Source organism: Cydia strobilella, chromosome 22 (genome assembly GCF_947568885.1).
Source record: "Cydia strobilella chromosome 22, ilCydStro3.1, whole genome shotgun sequence".
In the NCBI taxonomy this organism is placed as follows: domain Eukaryota; kingdom Metazoa; phylum Arthropoda; class Insecta; order Lepidoptera; family Tortricidae; genus Cydia; species Cydia strobilella.
The window spans coordinates 7,827,462-7,849,744 of NC_086062.1; the positions used below are offsets into that span (position 1 = coordinate 7,827,462).

The following is a 22,283-nucleotide window of genomic DNA, read 5'->3' on the forward strand; positions in this document are numbered from 1 at the left end:
CGGTGGCCAAAATCGAGAAAAAAACTGTCTTAAAACTGAATTTATCAAGGAGCAGGTACCAGGGCCTCATGAGTTACGAGGAGGTGTCGTTGACCAACCCGCCGGGGGCGCCGGGCCCGGCGGCCGGAGCGCGTACGAGTATGAAGGTATCGCGGGCTGCGGCAGCTCGCGTATCTTAGCTGTATACTTTTGTTTTGTTTACCTATATGATTCTACTAGTTGAAAGTATTATTTTTATGTCTCGTAGAAAAAGTATTGTATACAATAGTGATATAATCAAGCTTTTCAATCTCGTACCTTAACTTAAGCAACTCAGCAAGCTTCGTTGCTTAAACACGGTACTCGACTGAAAAGCTCTCTATTATATCACGATTGTATAAAATACTATTGTGAACCTTTTTGCAATGGAATAAGGTCTACTTGGAATCCGTAAAATGTTTTCGTGTTTATATTTAGAACAGTGAATCTTTGTACTACAGATAGGTACTGGAGGAAACTGGAATTCAAGGAGTTTTATAGCGATTCCCATGCAGGCTTTGCCAACGTGAGGTTAGTGATAGGACTTGCTCTACTGACGGTCAGAAACTGAGTGAGTCTATTACTTTTACTTAATTTTAACTTTTTTAATCTTTTAAAGAGCACTTGATGCGTCATTAAATAAAAACATGCCCAAAAAAATAACTTTCAAAAAAACAGTAATCCATACTATTTATAATATTATAAATGCGAAAGTGTGTCTGTCTTTTTACGCTTAAGCCGCTGAACCGATTTAGATGAAATTTAGTATAGAGATAGTTTGAGTTCCGGGGAAGGACATAGGGTGGTTTTTATCCCAGAAGTCATCCTTTAGGGGGATTGAAAAGGGGGATGGAAGTTTGTATGGGGAATCGATAAAAAGCAGATTGGATAAAAAATAAGCTACCCAAATTACTAACTACGCAGACGAAGTCGCGGGCAACAGCTAGTTACCTCTTTACGCTTAAACCGCTGAACCGATTTAATTGAAATTTGGTATATAGATAATTTGAGTCCCGGGAAAGGACATAGGAGACCTTTATAACTCACCCCTCAAGGGGGTGAAAAGGGGAATCGAAATTTGTGCGGGAAATCAATAACCGCGGAACCGATTTAGATGAACCTTGGTATGAGGATAGTTTGAGCTGTGGGGAAGGATATAGAATATTTTTTATCCCCGAAATCATCCCTTAAGGCTGTCAAAAATGGGGTGGAAATTTATAGTGCACCAATTTGGGGGTAAAAAAAAGAATGGATTTAAAAGCAAATTTGTTTAAAAATTAAGGTACCCAAATTACTAATTCCACGCAGGTGAAGTCGCGGGCAAAAGCTAGTAGATAATAATTTGCAAAAATAATAATTTCCAACACTGATGAAGCACTCAGGTCATGCGGGTTTGTATATAGGTACAGTGTGTAAAGTCAATACGGGCAACATATAGGTACGTTCTGGAAAGGAGAATCTGAGCGCCCGAATCGTTATCCAAATGACCTCTGTTTAAGCCCCCACAAACTCGCAATGTCAAAGAAAATGCCCGGAAAACATCTCAAAAAGGAATCAAGATTGACAGTGTTTCGTGCTCAAGTAAAAGACCTATTATTAAAAAAGATTCTGTATAAGATAAATCTAAGGAAAAAGCTCGTCGACGCAACCGGTGACCAGAGGGCTGGCGGCTTTCTCTTACAGCGCATAAGTATTGCCATTCAGCGAGGGAATGCTGCCAGCATCTTTGGCACAATGCCGCGGGGGCCTTATTTAGATGTTTTTTTTTTCTTATTACTTATAGGTTGTTATTCTTAGTTAGTTTTAGTTTCACTTTTATTTGAATAATTATTTGCGTTAAAATTAATGTGATAAATAAATAACCATTAATGATTTAATGGAATGTAAATGTTACAAATTATGTCATGCATGCACCTTAGTTTAATAATTTCCTGACTAGTCGCACTTGTTAGTAGTATAGATATTGTGTACATGATGTATATTTTAAATGTATCTATTACCATGTGTTGATGAATAAACTATTATCTGTCTATCTATCTATAACTCTAAACGCAAAAATAATAAAATCTATTAAAAATATAAGCTGAACCGTTATATGGTCGTGATGATGATACAATCATTTTCGACAGATAATATTTATTATTTATCTGGCACTTGTGACAGATAGGTCTGTCAATGTTCACAAGCAAAACAAAGGTCACCTGAGGTCCCCGATAAAATTATCAGAGTAAGGTATTGACCTTCTATCAGTGTCCGTCTACTCACTATAAGTTTTATGTTTATAACCTACGTACGCCACTTATTACAACTATTAGTATAGCAGTTTTTCATCCTAAATCCATTGCTTTCCAAATATACAAATAAACAAACAACAAAACAAGCAAAATACACAAAATACAAACAACAAAATTACGAATATATGACCATCAAAAAATACTTTGGTACCCTAAATAAAGAACTCTTACTAAACAAAAAATAAGGACTAAAATTACAAAAGTACCAGCTGTTTTAATCACGACTGCACTTCAAATTGTATTCAAACACCACATATAATGAATGATCACCAAATATAATGAATGATCATCAAATCTTGAAGAGCAAATTAATGCGATATTTCCACCTAAATAAACCACTATTATTACCAAAAAAATCTATATATATAAAGGTAAAAGTCCTGACTGACTGACTCACCTCAATCAACGCCCAGCCCAAACCGTTGGACCTAGAGAGCTGAATTTTCACAATAGGTAGCTTTTATGACGTTAGTATCGACTAAGAAGGGGTTTTTCAAAATTCATCCCCTAAGGTGGTGAAAAAGCGGTTGAAAGTTTGTATGGAGATCATTTTTTTTTTTGAGTGCGGGACTTGAAACTTCGTAAAAAGGCATATTATTAAAATACAAGAAAAGTCATTTCAGCATTTTTAAAAATTCATCCCCTAAATGGATTAAAAAAAGGTTGAAAGTTTGATTTTTTCTTTCCATTTTCCATTCCATTCCATTACAAATACTTTGAAACCTTCTAGAAAGGCATAATAGCCGATTACAAAAAAAAGTAATATTGAAGTTTTTGGAAATTCAACCCCTAAGGGGGTTAAAAAGGGGATGAAAGTTTCTCTTGGGGTTCAAATTTTATAATATAATTTTTTATTAATTATAATGTTTATTACAAGAAACTTATTTCAGCGTTTTTAAAAATTCATCCCCCAAGGTGGTGAAAAAGGGGTTGAAAGTTTGTATGGAGATCAAATATTTTTGTGAGTGTGGGACTTGAATCTTTGTATAAAGGCATATTATTAGAATACAAGAAAAGTAATTTCAGCGTTTTTGAAAATTCATCCCTTAAGGAGGTGAAAAATGGGTAGAAAGTTTGTATGGAGGTTAAACATTTTTTTTAAGTGCGCGACTTGAATCTTTGCATAAAGGCATGTTATTAGAATACAAGAAAAGTGATTTCAGTGTTTTTAAAAATTCATCTCCTAAAGTGGTTCAAAAGGGATTGAAAGTTTGTCGTGGTCCTAATTTTATTTTAAGCTAGGTACTTGAAACTTCATAGAAAGATATATAATTAAAAGAGAAAAAACTTATTTCAGCATTATTTATTCATTTATGTTAAGGAGAACCAACAGCTATACACAGCTATTATTGAAAATGCATCCCCCAAAGTGGTAAAAATGGGGTTGAAAGTTTTTATGGAGATCAAATATTTTTTGAGTGCGGGACTTGAATCTTTGTATAAAGGCATATTATAGAATACAAGAAAAGTAATTTAAGCGGTTTTAAATATTCATCCCCCAAGGACTTACTTCTTTAAAACTATCCGGGAGGGGCGGATAGAAAGGAAGCGGGGTAGAGGAAAACCCAGACGCAGCTTTTTAGATCAAGTGAAAGAAAAAGTAGGGGTCGTGACGTATCAAAAAGTCAAAGAGCTGGCGCGGGATAGGGAAAGCCGGAAGATACTCCACCGACAAGAGAATAACTCTTAAGTTAATGATGATGAAATGTTCATCCCCTAAAAGGGTTAAAAAGGGGTTGAAAGTGAATCTATTACAAATGCTTTGAAACTTCTTAGAAGGGCATTGTATAAGATTCCAAAAAAGTTATTTCAACGTTCTTAAAAATTCAACCCCTCAAAGGGGTTAAAAAGGGGATGTAAGTTTATATGTGGTAGAAATTTTCTTTTAAGCTAGGAACTTGAAACTTGGTAAAAAGAGCATTATATTAAAAAAGACGAAAACTGATTACTTACACCGTTTTTGAAAAGTTTGTATTAATAGTTTTGGGAGCGAATTTTTTTTTAAATAGTAGGCTGTAAATCTTCTAAGAGGGTCGAGGTATTATATCGGGAACAATTTTGTTCAGTTAGGTTCTTGAAACTTTGTAGTTTGTGAAAGACAAATTCCATACGTTGTATAATTATTAACAAATGATTAACCGTCCCTACTGATATCTTTTGCTGCATAATGTTCTATACCTACCTATTATATGATAAATTTGTATTTGTATTTATATTGTTTATTTATGTAGTTTATAAAGGTATTATAGTATATAAATATTACTAGTTTGTATATTGGCGTTAGTATTAGAATTTATATTTAGAAAATTTTTTTTTCGCATCGCACTGCACCCACCTTAACAATTTCTGTTTGGCCCAGTGGTTGACTGGTAGCGAATGCCTCAAGGCATTAAGTCCGCCTTTTGTACTTATTCTTGTGCAATAAAGTTTAAAATAAATAAATATACCTATTATGCTCATGTAGAATATAAATATAACCACCAACATACAAATCCACGCGTACAAAGTCGCGGGCAACAGCTAGTTATACATATTACCATAGCTGGGCATTAACTCGTTAATCCGTTAATTAACGAAGTCAACATTTCGATTAACGAATTAACTTTTAAGTTAACTTGAAAAAATGTTAACGGACTCGTTAACTTCCGTAAAATTTCGCTAAGGGAAATTTAATGTTAATCGTTAATCGCACCCCGCTGCGCCACAAAAAAACTAGTTCTGACAACTACGTTCGGGCCGGTCGACATGTGCGACGCGTGGCAATGGCAATGTATAGTAAGTGAAACGAAATTATAGCAGGGGGGTGTCACTGCGCAGTTTAGGTATATTTGGCCGGCGCACCGCCCGAGACGGTGTATGGCAGTGGGCTGCCGCTCGGCCCGCACGATAGCCGTGTCACGTGGCGCTCGCGCAAAATTGAAAATACTTACGCAATGGCTTCGAAACCTAAATCGCGACCTAATCTCTATAAAAGATATTGTTCCGTTTACGGGTGTCTGAATAAACGGAAGAACAAGGAAGCAGAAAACACATTTTTTAAAATTCCGGACGATATTGAAAGGTAAGTCATTAAAAGGTAAATACTAGGTAAGTAATCAAATTCGATAACTTTTTGATTCGTTTTGTTTGCATTAAAACTAAAGCGCTTTAGACCAAATTAAAATGAATTATGCATTCCTAAGCTTAGTTAGACTATGTAAGTACCTACTTCTAAGAATTTGTCAATAGCCTGGGTAAGGTGTATTAAGCACCTACTAAATTATTCCTTATAAATAACTTATAGGTACACACATATGACACATATATCAACAACAATGTATCACAAAATGTTAAACAAAAAGGTACCTATAATTACGTCGTCAAGTAGGTTGACGATTGATATAGTCTAAGAGCTAGTGACCTTTTCGTGAATCGTACCTACTTTCTTTTCAACAATTTCGACATTCACACAACAAATAATATAAAAATACACCACACCCGCTCGTAAAGGCTGATTTTATCCTTTAAAAACAGTGAGTAAAGTTGCATTTTAATACTCTAGAGAGGCAAAGTTATTAGATGTAAAATTTGACTTGTTTTTCACGCGTTAGCTTGTTGGATAGACTAATAATACTTAAACGGTTATTTGGAATAATAAAAATTAAATATAACTAATATTTATTACATATAATAAGAATTGTTGCAATGAAAACAGATTGTAGTTTCCTCGCAGAGGTGTGGTGAAAAGTTTTGTATTGCATTAGGCGGCAAAGTTGTTGTTTATATAACTATTTATAAGCAGCGAAAGATTCCAAAATTGAGCCACGAGCGTAGCGAGTGGTTCAAAAAGTGAAATTTTAAGCGAGCGATTTTTTGCGTGCGAGGGGGGTCACGAGAGGTTGAACAAACTTTGCCGCTGAATGCAATACAAAATTTTTCACCACACCAGTGTAGGTAAAATACAAGTTGATACATAATGCAAAATGTAATCAAAATTATTGGTATTCAGTATTTAGCACTCAAAATAATCGCATTAAATGTATATGTGTATGTTAATACTTGTGAAATATAAAACGGTGGTTAAAATTTATACCAAATTTATTTCCCTCCATGAGTATAAAACGCAACTTTCCACAGACCTTATAAAGGATAAAGAGCGCCTTTCAGAGGTGGAGTGGTGAAAAATTTTGTATTACACTACAGCAAATCTTGTTCAACCTCTCGTGCTTTGAGATCCTCACAATTCTCAAGGTTGTGCTAGCTCGGGTCTCAATATAAGCACGAGAAGTTAAACAACAACTTTGCTCCCTTGTATCTATAATAAAATACTATTCCGCATTTATAGACCAAGATATACTTAATGTAGAATAAAATTATATTACGTTAATAATATTTTATTACCTTCATCTGATTGTAAACTGGCATTATGTTATATTGCAGACGACAAGAATGGCTAACAGCAATCGACAGAGAAGATTTACTGGACGAAAAAAAAAAGAAGGCCAAAAATAACTTTGTTTGTTCTGCACATTTCGATGACTCTGCAATCATAACTTCTACTTCGAAGCGGCTGAAAACTGATGCGGTACCCACGAAATTATTACCTGATAAATCTCAGAAAAATATTCCACCAGACGCTCGTGATGTAATCATAACAACCAAAAATACATCTATTCAAGCTCTTCCACAGACCACAGATATTTTGTCTCACTTACACAAACCCACAAAGAAAGATAAAATATTTGTTTCCACTTATAGTCACAAACAATCACAAACCGATACCCAAGAACAAAAAGAAATAGAATCTGAGATCGCCCCACCGAATAATAATAAATCATTTAATGAGTCGAAGCCCAAATCAACAGTTCTATCTAAACCTAAAACAAATGCCTTACAATCTCACAAAAAAGTACGAATATTATCAAATAAAATAATTAAAATTGAAAAACCTGAGCTTGCTTGTACTTCAGTGCAAACCGATTTAATTGAAACATCAAATAAAATGACCCAGACAGCATTAGCCTTATCTGACAAATCCCCACGTAAAAGAAAACTGAAAAAGGAACTTGTGATTGTTAAATGCCAACGTAAGCGATTGGAGCAAGAAGTTTTAAAAATTGAAAAAGAGTTAGAAGCAAAAAATGCATCTTTACTCTCCAGTCCCGAAGAGGAAGTCGCTCAACGATTTATGAAATTGGTTGAGTGGCAAAACAAAATAAAAAACAAATTCAAAGGCAATCGCTATGAGGCGGAATTCAAAATATTTGCTTTGAATTTACATTACGCTAGTCCACATGCATATCGTTGCCTCCAAACTGTTCTGAAGCTTCCCAGCAAGAGTACATTAAACAGATTAAAATTGAAAATTCCTCCTAAACTTGATGACCGTGTTCTAAATAGTCTATCTTTAAAAATTAAATCATTACATGCAAAATATTGCACTATTTGTGTAGATGAAATGGTACTCAAACGACACTTGTATTATGATACAAAAAAAGACGAAGTGGTCGGATTCCATAATATAAACGGTACTATATCTACAGAAATAGCAAGCAATGCTTATGTTATAATGCTACAAGGTATATACTGCAACTGGAAGCAACCTATAGCCTACGCTCTTCTAGGAAGTACTAAACATTATGCTGACTTAGATTCGTGGATGAATGAAGTAATATCAAAACTTTTTGGTGTGGGTATAGAAGTGAAAGCCATTATATTATATAAAAAAAGTGACCGTTGAAAAGCCATACTTTTTTGTTGAAGAGCACAAAATTTTCTATATTTTTGATGTGCCCCATTTATTAAAATGTGTGCGTAATAATTTATTATCGAGCAATTTTCACTACAAAGAGGACGTTATATCTTGGGATCATATTAAAACACTCTATGAACACCAACAAGATAAGAATCTAAGATTGATACCTAAAATAACGAATGTTCACGTAGAACCGAACAACTTTCAAAGGATGAGGGTGAAATATGCAGCTCAAATATTTAGTCACACGGTATCTGCTGCGCTTGAGACGTATATTGAATTTGGTAAAATCTCCGAGGAGGCTAAAGGAACAGCAAAATTTATCAAAACAATGGATGACTTATTTGACGTCCTAAATTCCTCAAAAATAAAATCTGCCAAAAAATATCAAACAGAATGACTCCTGAACAAAAATTAATTTTACAAGATGCTCAACACATGTTTGCCACTATTAAGTCTAAAAAGCGTAATACACAAAAAGATAATACTAATCAGATAAAGACGTTCCATAATTTTCAAATAACCATTCAGGCAGTATTACAACTGTTTGAAGATTTAAAATCAGAGGGATTTAAGTACCTATTTACAAGACGGCTAAACCAAGACAGTTTAGAATTTTTTTTTGGGTCTATTAGACAACAAGGTGGTTCATGCTCTGAGCCGACACCTATTCAATTTACTCGAGCATTTTCAAAATTGTTTTATGTCAACATGATGAAAAGTGATAACACTAACTGCGAGACTGACATTTATGATATGCTACTTAAAGCTGAGGATATAATTAACAAAAACAGTTCTAATCCACCCGAACAAGCCAGAACGTCGCTGCTAGCCTTAAATGGTGATATTGATTATCATATAGATTTGCCTGAAGCTAATGCTCTGACCTACGTTGCAGGTTTTTTACTTTTCAAATGTTCTAAAAAACACCCGAGTTGCCAAGAAATGTTTAAAATGCTTGACTCATCACTGGATTTGGACTATACAAGGTTTACTCACTACAAAGCTTATAATAAAAGTAAATCATTTTATGGAAATCTTAAGATGCCTTCTCAGGAAATGATTGAGTACGTTCAAAAATTAGAGAATGCATTTACACACAATTTTAAGCACTATTTACACGGAAATCCTGGAAGTGAAATATATAAATTACTGCAAGAGATTCAATTACCTACATTGCCATGTTCGTGTTTCCCTGTGGACTATTTATTAAAATTGTTCGTGAGACTTCGTATATTTTCGACTCTGAGATTTAATAATCGAAATTTTAAATTGGGGAAGAAATCAATTAAACAATACTTAAAAGTAAAACAATTATAAGATAATTTTGTAATAAACACATTAGATTTTTGTACTTATTAGTATTTTATTTCGTTACAAATACCTAGTCCATCCCATCCCATCCCATCCCATCGGTCCAATAAACTAACTTAACATAAATAAGTTGCCAGCTCTTAGACTATGATTATGGCGCGTCGTCGTGAAAGCAAGCGAAAAGGCGGCGCCGCCCGATCGGTTCGGATTTCTTCTTTAGTTCCCGAAGTCTTTACTTGTAATAGTTCGCTAAAATAAACATCCTTAATTTATTGAATATTGGTCGCCCAGAAACAATACTAGGAACTGACCGACATATTTTCAAAGGAATACAGCTGTGGCATACCTACTTCCCTGAGAATCAGACATACTATCTCCGGCTAAAAATTTTATGTTTACAGAATTAACGTTTGTAATTCCTACATCTTTATCTTAAAAATAATAAATCAGTAGGTATAGGTACACAAACTTGTCAAGTGACAACCCCGAGCCGACACTCACAGCTCGGCGGCGCGCAAAGAAGATTCACGGTTCGTGCGCGGTTATAAGTTTCATTTTGCTTGCAAGCGGCGAGTGTAGGTATAATTTTATACCTAAATCTGGCTTTTGTGAAGGAGTGAATTTTCTGTACGGTAGTACTATTACTTATTCTGTGATTATAGGTAGGTAAGAAAAAAAACCTATTCCATTTACGATGACGGGATTCCATTTGAAACTGTACAAACTTACAGAGAACCTAAATGTTGATCTAACAATTGCTTTACGAGCTTTTCAAAGTCAGCGTGTGGTTGTGTAGGTAATAACCTACACTACATACAGTGAAGTAATGTCGAGCTAACCGATATTGATACGTGATACTACTTGGGTATATAAATATTTTTGTTAAAGGTTACTTGGTTTAGGTTAAAGGTTTTTTTAGGTTAAGGTTACTTTTAATTGAATAAAAAAGGAAATTCATTTTGAAATTCATTTGAGGGAAAACCGACAGCACGCCGCCCGGTCGGGCGACCTAGGTACCGATGGGCGGATGTGGTGGACGCTGATCTGCGCGAGCTTCAGGTCCAAGACTGGCGAGAAACGGCACAGGACCGGGATCAGTGGCGAAATGTCGTGTTGGAGGCCAAGACACACTTTGGGTCGCTGCGCCAGACGAGTAAGTAAGTAAGTAGTATTTTGAAATCAGAATACCCCTGCCAGTCTCAATGAACAGTGTTTGCTCGCGAAAGCTCCGGGAATCCGCTTTATTATTAATAGAATAACCCTTCCGGCCAAATTTAGCCTTCTCGCAACTTGCTCAATCAGCTCACTTGCTGCGGAAAGCAAAATGTAATTATCACCACACCAGCTGATAAATACTCTCTTGATTGTTCAAAAATTGATGAGAAAGTTGCATTTTATCCACATGTGTGGCAAAGTAATCAAATGCAAATATTTAGTAGTTTCCTTATGTGGGCTGGTAGAATTGACTTTCAAATGATGATTTTGTTGAATGATAAATACTTAATAACATACATTTCGAATGGATTTGGTTTTATTTTGTTTGATATTTTACAGTTAGTGTTTTCCTTGCGTTGGTGTGGTGAAAAATATTGTGTTTCACTCGGTGGCAAAATTTGTTTTACCGGAGGCCTTGAAACTCTCGCAACGCTCAAGATACCACTTTTCGAACCACTCGCTACGCTCGTGGTTCAATTTAGGAATCTTTCGCTTGCTCGGGTATCGATAATAGCACGAGAGGTTAAACAACAACTTTGCCCCCTTGTAAAACAAATAACTAGGTACGAGTATTAAATGGTGGTGTGTACTGCCGAGCGTTCGATTCAATCGAACCAGTACTTTAAAATGCAAGTATAGTAATGAGTAGTTTACATTGGGCATTGGGTTGAATTTAAATCTAAGATATCAAACGTTGTTTTTTAGGGTTCCGTACCTCAAAAAGAAAAAAAACTGAACCCTTATAGGATCACTTTGTTGTCCGTCTGTCCTTCCGTTCGTCCGTCCGTCCGTCTATCTGTCTGTCAAAACCCTTAATCTCGGGAACGCGTGGAGGTATCGAGTTGAAATTTAAACCATATACTCAGGTCTATGGTCCCTAGAAGCTGTGAAAAAATAAAATTTCTAAGTTAACGTTAAAAAAGGATACGGCCGTTTATGCCGCAAAAAACGTAAATTTCGAGACTCAACGGAATCAAAATTGATAGAGTACTTCCCGTTGACCTAGAACTATGTAACGTGGCAGGTAATATCGTCTTACACTACGGATAAAGGTAAAACTCTGAAAACTGTAAATTAGTTAAAAATAAAAAGTTAGTTAAATTTGTACGGAATCCTCGTTGGGCGAGTCCGTTTTTTTTTGGAATGCCCTACTTACATGAAAAAAATTCTAACCGGTTTGAGTAATTAAATTCTTGTAAAATAGTCCTCCAAAAATGCAAAAACATCGTCTAGCCGCCCACAAACCAAAACCAAACCATTTTAAAATTAATCAAAAAAATACACTGGGACGGACTTTAGGCGTGTGGGTGGCTTAAGAGGCCGTAGTCGATTTTGGAGCAAAAATGTAAAATTGATAGATTTAGTCGTTGAAATTATACACGTTTTGTTACGTAATATCTAAATAACAAGTATTGATTTCTATTAGCACGTCTTCTCATCTTGCCTTTTAATAATGAGCTCGCGAGCGTGCATCACCGGTAATGCATGAAGAGAAGGGGTAGTTTTTAAAAATTCATCAAAAAATCATGGTGGTAAATTATACAAATTGATGTATAAGTATAGTTTCAGCAAATGTTGTAGATTGTTTAAGTATTAAAATTACGTTGAAATTAAGTCGATTTTCAGAGAAATTGTCACTTGTTTGGAAGTAATTTCTGGAGAAAATTGATTTCGTCTAACTTTCATTTAAACTACTTCAAAGTCATAATAATAAAAATGTAGTCTGATAAACGTCAAGTACAGGATATGTGAAATACAAAATTACCATGTTTAGCAGTCCAAACTTTACAAATTTTACAAATAAGAACGACAAAATCAGTGCTCTACGCGCATTTACCTAAACGTCCATCAGAAAAGCAAACATTACTAATTTAGTGAGTGTTTTCAAAAAACTGATCTGATAAAAGGTAAGATAAGAAGACGTTCTAATAGAAACCAGTACTTGTTATTTCAATTAGGTAACAAAAGGTGTAAAATTTCACGGACTAAATCTATCAATTTTACATTTTTGCGACTAAAATCGACACCGGCCTCTTAAGGATAAATTTCGTTAAATCTTAATCCATCATGAGCAAGAAAAAAGGCTCATATTGGAAAATTCCAAACTTTGATTCCCTTTTTATGACAATTGGCCTATGGTCTACACTATAAAGTAAATTTTTTTTAACATAATTTACTTGTTTTTTAGTAAATTTTACTAACTTTATTAACGGTTAAATGTAATAACAACATCTCTGACATCTCTGTACTAGTGCGCCAGAGAGCCAAAATGTCTTATTTCCAATAACGATGCAAAGCGATATAAGCTCTTTTTTGTTTCTGTCTTGAATTGAATGAGAGATTCGCCCTTTGAGACTAATTAAAATGTTTCATTTGAAAGCTGCAGTGGGTGGTATGAAACGAAATGGTTTTATGCAGTACTATTTCTGTGTTCATTCACTGCATTTATAGAAGTCCGTATATTAGTTTCACGTTCCACATATTATTAATCTATTTTAAATACAGTGCGATCATAGGTAGTGGTACAAATATTAAATATGATAAATATCTAACTCATTAAATAATTAATTTGACATACAATAAGGGCCTAGAAGTAAACGTGGGTTGGTTAACTAAAAACGTGTACAATAAACGTGTACACGGCCTTATAGTCTAGGTGTTAAGGTAGTGTTTAGATTTTTTTGGTCCTTTATTCGTGTCGATATTTTCGACTTTGAATGTACCTATTGTAGCTACCTACCCTAGTAGCATTTTGGTAGGCATTTTGTTGGGCCTTTATAACTTTTATAAGTAAACAGATGCCCAACAAAATACCTACCAAAATGTCCAAAATGCTACTAGGGTACCTGCTCGAAAAACATCTTTCGTTTTTAACAAACCGCTACAACAACACAACTGCCACAATAATTTGGAACAAAGTTAATAATAGTATGGTAATATATATTTTACCATTGTTAAAATTTATGTGCCCTGGAGAGAAAGTGCCTTAAAACCTTAAGTTAGCTCATTTTATTTAAAGGAAACATTCTTTAATTTTTAAAAAGAAACAAAACTGCATTCTCAGATTTTTTTAATTCGCTTATTGTATCGCGTGGGAATCGAACCGACTAAAAATAAAAAATAAACTTGCTATTTTATTTCACTAGTCGATACAGTTCATGTTAAGTTAAAATTTCTCCAAAAAACATTAGGTCTTACACTCGTCTGTCGTACAAAATATCCTTTCGTAAAAAGTTCGCTTTCCGGATGACGAGAGAATTAAAAAATCTTGAATGCAGTGTTGTTTCTTTTTAAAAATAAATAGTTATTTGTGCAACAAGAGAGGAAAGTTGGTTTTTCTTGCGAGTGTTTATTTTGAGTCCCGAGAAAGTGAAAGATTCTATAATTGAATCACGAGCGAGCGAGTGATTCTAAGGTAGAATCTTGAGCGTAGCGAGGGACTCAAAAACACGAGATGTAAAATAACTTTGCTCTCGTGTTGCACAAATAATTTTTCACCTCAGTAGTGAGAACATATTAAAGGTTAAAAGGTATTTCGAATTACGCAGAATAAACAGAAAAAAAAAGTATTATAATATGTACGATACGATACGATACGATACGAGACGAGACCGGACCGGACCGGACCGTACCGTACCGTACCATACCATAAAAAAAAATGTAATAAAAGTATGAAGTTCATGGCCTTCACTTAATTAAAAAGCTACATTGTTTCACTCCCTGGAGTGAGGAAAGTCGCACTTTCCTCACTCCAGGAAGTGACGAAAGTAGGCTTGTTCGAGCTGCTGAGGTGAAAAGAATATTTCCTTTAAGTAAAACGAGCTAACACTTTCCCTCCAGGGCCCATACATTTTTTCCACACTGTGTATTACTTACCCAAAGATGTTTCGGTCAATATTTGCCAAACATTTTATCCACTCATGGAAGTTTGTTTAGGTCTAAACTTTGTTCGCAATTTTAACGGAGTTATGTATTAATTTTGTTACATTTAACACTACATAATATATTATATTAGGTAGGAATTCTACTCACGTGCAAAGTGGAGTCAAAATTAATTTCGTAAATTAACGTCAGAGATTGATAATCGATATTCTAATACTCTGTTTGTCGTGCCTCTCATGCCTGTCGTGTATGTGTGTGTGTTGTTTCCATACTTTAGCCTAAACTATGCCTAGGGATAAGTTCGCCTTTGTACAAATGATGCGTTTTTCTCGTGTTTTATGTTTATTTTTGTACAATAAAGTGTTTTACTACTACTACTACTAAATACAATAATAAGAAAGCTAAACATTTTGGTAACTGCCGAGGGTCATTCTACAGCAATTTGAATTTCCCCTATCTATTAATTTTCGCAAATTCCCAGGAGATTCCGATCAGCAGTTTTGATTGTAGATAGAACTTGGCATGGGTTTACACAGTCACTAAAAATTAGATGCTAATACAGCGGCATCTGGGAATTTGCGAATAGGTATGGCCAGGAGAATGAAAATTTTGTAGAATCATCCTCTATCATGAACGGCTAGGTTAGGTTAGGCTGGGTTCGAAACCAATGAATTCTATAGTAAGTTAAAGTGTATTGTTTCTTATTTACTCGTATTGCATGTTAATTTTAAGATGTAATGTTTTGAAAAGATGTGTCCCGCCGACTTTGTTGCCGGTCCCATATTGGGATACCCTCCTCCAATTAAGGGGGGATTTAAATCTTCTCGAGGCAGAGTTGTAGGGTTAGAGCCGGCGTAGCTTTAAATATTTGACGTTCATAAGCGCATTGTAATATGCCTGCTTGAATAATAAACTATCTTTATCTTATTGGTCGGTCGCAAATAATAAGTACTTCACCAATTGATTTAACTAATGGCGTATCCTTGTTGCAGGTTCAGATACCAGTACCCGTCAGTGCCCCGTGAGGCGTTCGGGCGAGTAGTCACCAAAGCGCCGCCGAACGTCGTCCGCACGCCCGACTATGATGAGGTCTGAGCTAGCTACTCGTACCATCTTCTGTACTAACTTGTCTCTGCGGTGGCAGCATGGTTCCATTTTTATCGCCGTCACTATGCCTGTCACTTTCGCACTTACATAGTGTTAGAACGTGACAGGTGAAAAAAATGCGACCGTGCTACGGCCGCTGGAGGTTGATTTTAATTTAAAAATCTGTTATGGTTTTGAAGTGGTTTTGATACGTCCTTGACGATTTTTTTGGTGAGACGCGCATCTCACGTACGACTTTCACTTCATTCCACGTGAGCTTCGCTAATCAGCGAAATCGACTCCACACTCGGGTTCGCGGCTTCGCGCCGCGTAATCTGGAGCGGGCTTATTATATATGTCGGCGGCAGATCGTAAAATCGGGCATATCGAGATATTCCTAGGCATATCATGAAACGCCGCCCTTTCACGATCTGACTAAGAATAACCCAGGCATATCACGATCTGCCTAATAAAAGAGCCGGCAGATCGATCATACCAATTGGATTCGTTGATATTCCTAGCTTCATACCGGGCGCATCGTAAAATAACATGAAACGCCGGCATTTCGCGATCTGGCTAGCGACAACTAGCCATATCGTGCAATCTTTAAGGGTTTCAAGTGGAAAGATAAATATCAATTATAAATTAGAATTATATTGTATTAAGCGACTATATTTTACGGTTTTACAACAAAACAAAATGGAAAAACAGCAAAATCACATATGATGCCGTAGATAAACTAACAGTCAAACTCGATCAGCTGATGCTTTTCCGCCATTTTGCCGCAAACCATATTGCGAAATCGCCGTGAAGGGGTGATATTCCTAGGCAGATCATGAAACACCGGCATTTCATGATCTGCCTAGCGACCACTAGCCATATCGTGCAAACTTCAAGTTGAGATATTCCTAGGCATATCATGAAACGCCGCCATTTCATGATCTGACTATGCCTTTCAAAAGATGCGGCAGATCGATAGGAGCAATGTATTCGTCGAAATTCCTAGCTTCATACCGGGCGCATCGTAAAATAATTGCATTTTTTACCACTGGTGGCGCTGCATTCTATGTGGCGCTGCGTCCGCCTGTTGCCAGATCGTACCCATTAGTGCAGAGAAAATTTAAAAAACGTAGGCGCGAAGCAATATTGTAGGTACGTATCTTTTGTGAAAATTGTGTATTGGTAAAGCCCTCTCCAGACTATGTGCGTAAATCGCAGCGCGGCTTCGCGGAGATAACGTATGACTCCACACTCGCACAACTTCACGGCGATTTCGATGCGACGATCTTCCTAGGAATATCACACCTTGAAGTTTGCACGATATGGCTGGTGGTCGCTAGGCAGATCATGAAATGCCGGCGTTTCATGATCTGCCTAGGAATATCACAACTTGATGTTTGGCACGATATGGCTAGTGGTCGCTAGGCAGATCATGAAATGCCGGCGTTTCATGATCTGCCTAGGAATATCACCCCGTGAGGTTTGCACGATATGGCAGGTGATTGCTAGGCAGATCACGAAATACCGGCGTTTCATGATCTGCCTAGGAATATCACCCCGTGAAGTTTGCACGATATGGCTTGGTGATCGCTAGGCAGATCACGAAATGCCGGCGTTTCATGATCTGCCTAGGAATATCACAACTTGAAGTTTGCTCGATATGGCTAGTGGTCGCTAGGAAGATCATGAAATGCCGGCGTTTCATGATCTGTCTAGGCATATCACCCCTTCACGGCGATTTTGCAATTTGCTTTGCGGCAAAATGGCGGAAAAGCATCAGCTGATCGAGTTTAACTGTTTAGTTTATCTACGGCATCATATGTGATTTAGCTGTTTTTCCATATTATTTTGTTGTAAAACCGTAAAGTATAGTCGCTTAATACAATATAATTCTAATTTATAATTGATATTTATCTTTCCACTTGAAACCCTTGAAGATTGCACGATATGGCTAGTTGTCGCTAGTCAGATCACGAAATGCCGGCGTTTCATGATCTGCCTAGGAATATCACACCTTGAAGTTTGCACGATATGGCTAGTGGTCGCTAGGCAGATCATGAAATGCCGGCGTTTCATGATCTGCCTAGGAATATCACACCCTACTTATTTGATATGCCTAAACGTCGCCGGGCAAATCGTCATACGTTGAGGTTTGAACGATATGGCCGGTAGTCGCTAGTCAGATCGTGAAATGGCGGCGTTTCATGATATGCCTAGGAATATCTCGATATGCCCGGTTTTACGATCTGCCGCTGACATATACAACGCGTCATTGTAAACCATATTGGAATGCAAGAAGGTTGATATTATCCTGTAACCGAGCGCATCAACTGACGTTTTTGAGGGACAAAGGCTTAAACCAAAGATAGATATAACTCCGTAATAGATGGATATGGAAAAAACGTGCCTCGAAAATCACGAAAATTTGAATCTCGATCAGATGGCGCCACTAGTTTTGGCCTACTCTCGTATAGAGGGCGTTGTCGGTTTCGTTTGTTATTTATAATTTTAACGCATATCAGTGAAAGAACATGGGTCAAAATCATATAAAAATAATTAATGCAAATAAAAAAATCATTTATCCGTATTTAAATATATTTTAACGTATTTTTATAAATCTTCATTTTGAACCGTGATAGATAGACAGTTGAAATTTTCACAGATGGTTGATGGTGTATTTCTGTTGTCGCTATAACAACAAATACTAAAAACAGAATAAAATGAATATTTAAGGGGGGCTCCCATACAACAAACGTGATTTTTTTGCCGTTTTTTGCGTAATGGTACGGAACCCTTCGTGCGCGAATCCGACTCGCACTTGGCCGGTTTTTTAGTTTTAAAGTATGTCGATAGATGGCAGTGAATTTACAGTGGTTACAAAATTTACTATGACAGTACCGCTCTATCTTATTATATCCTCTTTGGCTTAAACAGAGCTTGCGTTTCAATCGAAAACAGAATTAGTTTCCTAATTATAATTTCTGTGGAACAAAGAGTTGATAGTGAAGTATTTGCGCTTGTAGACTATTAGTTTCCTTTAGCTGCGTGGGCGCCCCTTGTGCGATTAATTTATCGGCGAAGTTTATCGACTCTTTCGCTATTGGCTAGGGATGTAGGGAAACACAAGCTACGTCAACCTCACAGCGTTGGAAAAATATGAAATACCTACTATTTAACAGTTTTCAAACTGTCAGATAACAAAATGTTACCCATACCGTAGTCATGCACAGAGTACAGTTAAAGTTAACATATTACTCGAATTAATGCGAATTTCATACAAATACAAATAATTTATTGAAAAAAGTATTGTACAGGGGTTCATCTTAAAGACTAAGAGTTGTTAGTAGAGGAAAGTGGGTTACAAATGCCTGAACTAGGAGTTCCTGTGTATCAGGCAGCGAAGGACAAAATTAATCACGTGTTAATTATTCACTTAATTACAAATTGTACGTAGTGCTTACACAATAAAAGTCTTATCACCTTAACAAAATAGGTCTTAAGTATTAAATGTCAAAGTACACAATTATGTTACGACTATTAGTAAGTTCTCTGTATCATCTTACGTCATATTTTGCAGGGCGCGTCGTAGAGTATTCTTACAACAAGCATAGCTAAGTGGATATAAGTCTAGTTTTGCATTTAACCTGTAGGCCGAGCACATGATTGGCGCGACAGTATCTCGCCGCGAGATAGACTACCCGTCTTCTACTAACTGTTTGCATTAAAGGGGAACGGGTAGTGTATGTCGCGGCGAGATACTCTTGCGCCAATCATGTGCTAGCCAGGCTGTTGTACAAAAATGGGCCCAAGAAGACAAAAAATCTAGATGAAAAAACGTGTTTTCTTTGTACGTTTGTACGTTGTGTGTTTTGTTTGTATTTTAATTCGTTTGTGCGTCGAGCTACCTTCACCAAGGAGGAGTTTTGGCCGAAGGGTGTTAGAGCAGGCTCCAATGAGATATTCGTTTGCAAAAATAGCGAACCGCAGTTTGACTTCTGATCCTTGTAGTGGGGTTCCTACGCTCCTAGAAACCCGATGTTGCCAAGCTGAAAAGTGGTGCCTTTACCCCCACTAGCCCTTTGAATTTCCTACTTACAATTCTCATACATTCGCTATCGAAAAACCAGCCAAGTGCGAGTCGAACTCGCGTTCCAAGGGTTCCGTACATTACACAATTTAAACAATGTATTTTTATGTGAAACGTGAGTGAAATGTCTTTAAAAAACCCGTAGGGGTCGGATCAAAGACTAAGTAATTAAGTCCGACTCACGCTTAACTGCAATTTCTAATAGGTTTTCCTGTAATCTATAGGTAAAGATCTATTTTGTGTATTTTTTTCAAAATTTTAGACCCAGAAGTTTCGGAGATAAAGGGGGGGAATGGTAATTTTTTTCCTATTTTCTTGAATAACTTCTAAATAGTTTATCCTAAAATTATTAAAAAAAATATTTGAGATTCTCACAATGAGCTCTTTCATTTGATATCTAACACGATATAGTTTGAAAAACTTTATTTTTTAATTTTTCCCCTCACTAGCTCGGAAAGCCGTCTTTTATCCTTTAAAACAAACGGGGAAAAATGCATTTTATCCACTAGTGGGGAAAGTAATTTGACCTTGGATGGAGCGTGTTTAAGTAGCTTTTGACAGATAACAAAACGTAAAACGCTCATAATAATAGTTCGTTCGATATTAATTATCATTAAATAAATGGTTTGAGAATTTAATAAAAAATACCAAATTTAGCTTTATTTAATGATTTTAAGTCATAAACCTTAAATTCCATAAGAAACATTTGTTTTTAGGGTTCCGTACCCAAAGGGTAAAAACGGGACCCTATTACTAAGACTCCACTGTCCGTCCTTTCGTCTGTCCGTCTGTCTGTCTGTCTGTCACCAGGCTGTATCTCATGATGCGTGATAGCTAGACAGTTGAAATTTTCACAGATGATGTATTTCTCTTGCCGCTATAACAACAAATACTAAAAAGTACGGAACCCTCGGTGCGCGAGTCCTACTCGCACTTGGCTGTTTTTTTTTTAAATGATGTTGAATGTAATTCTGAACGCACAAGTTGAGTCGATGCAATTTCATAACGCATTGTCAGAAATGTCAACATTGTCAACAAAAAATTTCTCGCCGACTCCGACACGTAAAAATACACAACTTCCAGAGTTTTCTGTTTCGTATTATCGTAAAAAAATTAGTGATTCCAGTGATGAAGATGATCTAACGCCTGTGGATGTTGCACTTTCCTCGCTGTAGTGAGGGGAAAAGTTTTGTGTTACTCACGGGTGCAAGTGTATTTTACTTCTCGTGTGTTGAAACCACTCGCTACGCTCAGGATTCTATTTTAGAACCACTCGCTTCGCTCGTGGTTCAACTATAGAATCCTTTTGCTTGCTCGTGTTTCAATTCCACACTCGCGGGTAAAATATAACTTTGCACCCTTGTATAACAAATAACTATTCTCATTTACCCCCCAAAAGTGGCCCCCATGTTTAAAATTCATTTGTTTACGTTACATGTCCGTCTTTGGGTCACAAACTTACATATGTATACCATATTTCAACTTAATTGGTCCAGCTGTTTCGGAGAAAATAGGCTGTGACAGACGGACAGACAGACAGATAGACGCACGAGTGATCCTATAAGGGTTCCGTTTTTTCCTTTTGAGGTACGGAACCCTAAAAAATCCCACCTTTTGCACAAATCGAACTAGCAACAAGCACTTATGAATGGTATAAATATGTACAGTCGAAGTCAAAAATATGTTTACACTTAATAAGGCGAAAAATGTAAACATATCTTTGACCTCGACTGTACATAATATAATTATATTATCTTAAGCTAATTATCAGAGCAATTTATTGATGTTAATATTATTCCATAATAATATTAATGAATTATTTTACAGATCAAATTTAATACTAAGAATTTCACAAAAAGATCGTCAAACATAAAAAAATTGTATAAAAATTACTAGTATAGAATGTTACTAGAATAAAATCTAAATGTCAAAAAAAACAAAAGAAGTACATAGGTACATTGGATTATCCATTTTCTCATCATTAATCAAATATACCTAATAAATAATTAATCGTTTCGAATCAAAATTAATCCCACGTTGTTTTATTATTATAGTCTGTGTGGTATAATTTATTTTTATAATATATTTCATTACATGTTTGAAAAAATATTTGTGTTAAAAAAAAACAAAAAGTATAGTTTGCGACCTTGCCAGGATTCGAACCTGGAATCTTCTGATCCGTAGTCAGACGCGTTATCCGTTGCGCCACAAGGCCGGTTGCAAGTTAGCTCGAAAATGTGGGTTACGTTCGCAAGCAGATTTCATAACCGCTTTATACTTTTATTTAATGTGATATTAAACTTCTATTTAACAAAATTACAAGATGATCATTATTATTAAATCTGCGTGTTTACATTTGAAATACGCATTTATGTTACAGTTTATATCTTACGTACAGGTTATCTTTATATTCCATCCATTTAGCCAAAGATTATAACTCCGTAATAGATGGATACAGTCTAAGGAAAAAACGTGCCTCGAAAATCACGAAAATTTGATTCTCGATCAGATGGCGCCACTAGTTTTGGCCTACTCTCGTATAGAGGGCGTTGACTGTTTCGTTTGTTATTTATAATTTTAACGCATATCAGTGAAAGAACATGGGTCAAAATCATAAAAAAATAATTAATGCAAATAAAAGAATCATTTATCC

General features: G+C 36.1%; 2 protein-coding genes and 1 non-coding gene across 4 annotated transcripts in view; 2 read left to right on the plus strand and 1 right to left on the minus strand.

Moving 5' to 3' along the window:
• The window catches only part of LOC134751434 (uncharacterized), a 129,793-nt gene that overhangs the window by 87,023 nt on the left and 20,487 nt on the right, over positions 1-22,283 (plus strand). For both annotated transcript variants that reach the window (XM_063686843.1, XM_063686842.1), the window contains one exon: positions 15,450-15,546. In XM_063686843.1, the coding sequence (XP_063542913.1) occupies positions 15,450-15,546 (97 nt within the window). The remainder of the gene's footprint in view (positions 1-15,449; positions 15,547-22,283) is intronic.
• LOC134751467 (uncharacterized) lies at positions 5,115-9,401 on the plus strand. The gene is made up of 3 exons (XM_063686868.1): positions 5,115-5,373; positions 6,732-6,931; positions 6,971-9,401. The coding sequence occupies exons 1-3, from the start codon at positions 5,246-5,248 to the stop codon at positions 8,029-8,031; spliced, it is 1,389 nt and encodes a 462-aa protein (XP_063542938.1). The 5' UTR covers positions 5,115-5,245; the 3' UTR covers positions 8,032-9,401.
• Positions 21,773-21,845, minus strand: Trnar-acg (transfer RNA arginine (anticodon ACG)). The gene has a single exon. It is a non-coding gene; the product is annotated as a tRNA-Arg (tRNA).

Excerpts from the sequence above, each read along its gene's own strand:
- LOC134751467 (XM_063686868.1), top strand. The coding sequence starts at position 5,246 with ATGGCTTCGAAACCTAAATCGCGACCTAATCTCTATAAAAGATATTGT. Across the intron at positions 5,374-6,731 it reads ATTCCGGACGATATTGAAAG|ACGACAAGAATGGCTAACAG; the intron begins GTAAGTCATTAA and ends GTTATATTGCAG. Across the intron at positions 6,932-6,970 it reads AAATATTCCACCAGACGCTC|CTCTTCCACAGACCACAGAT; the intron begins GTGATGTAATCA and ends CATCTATTCAAG.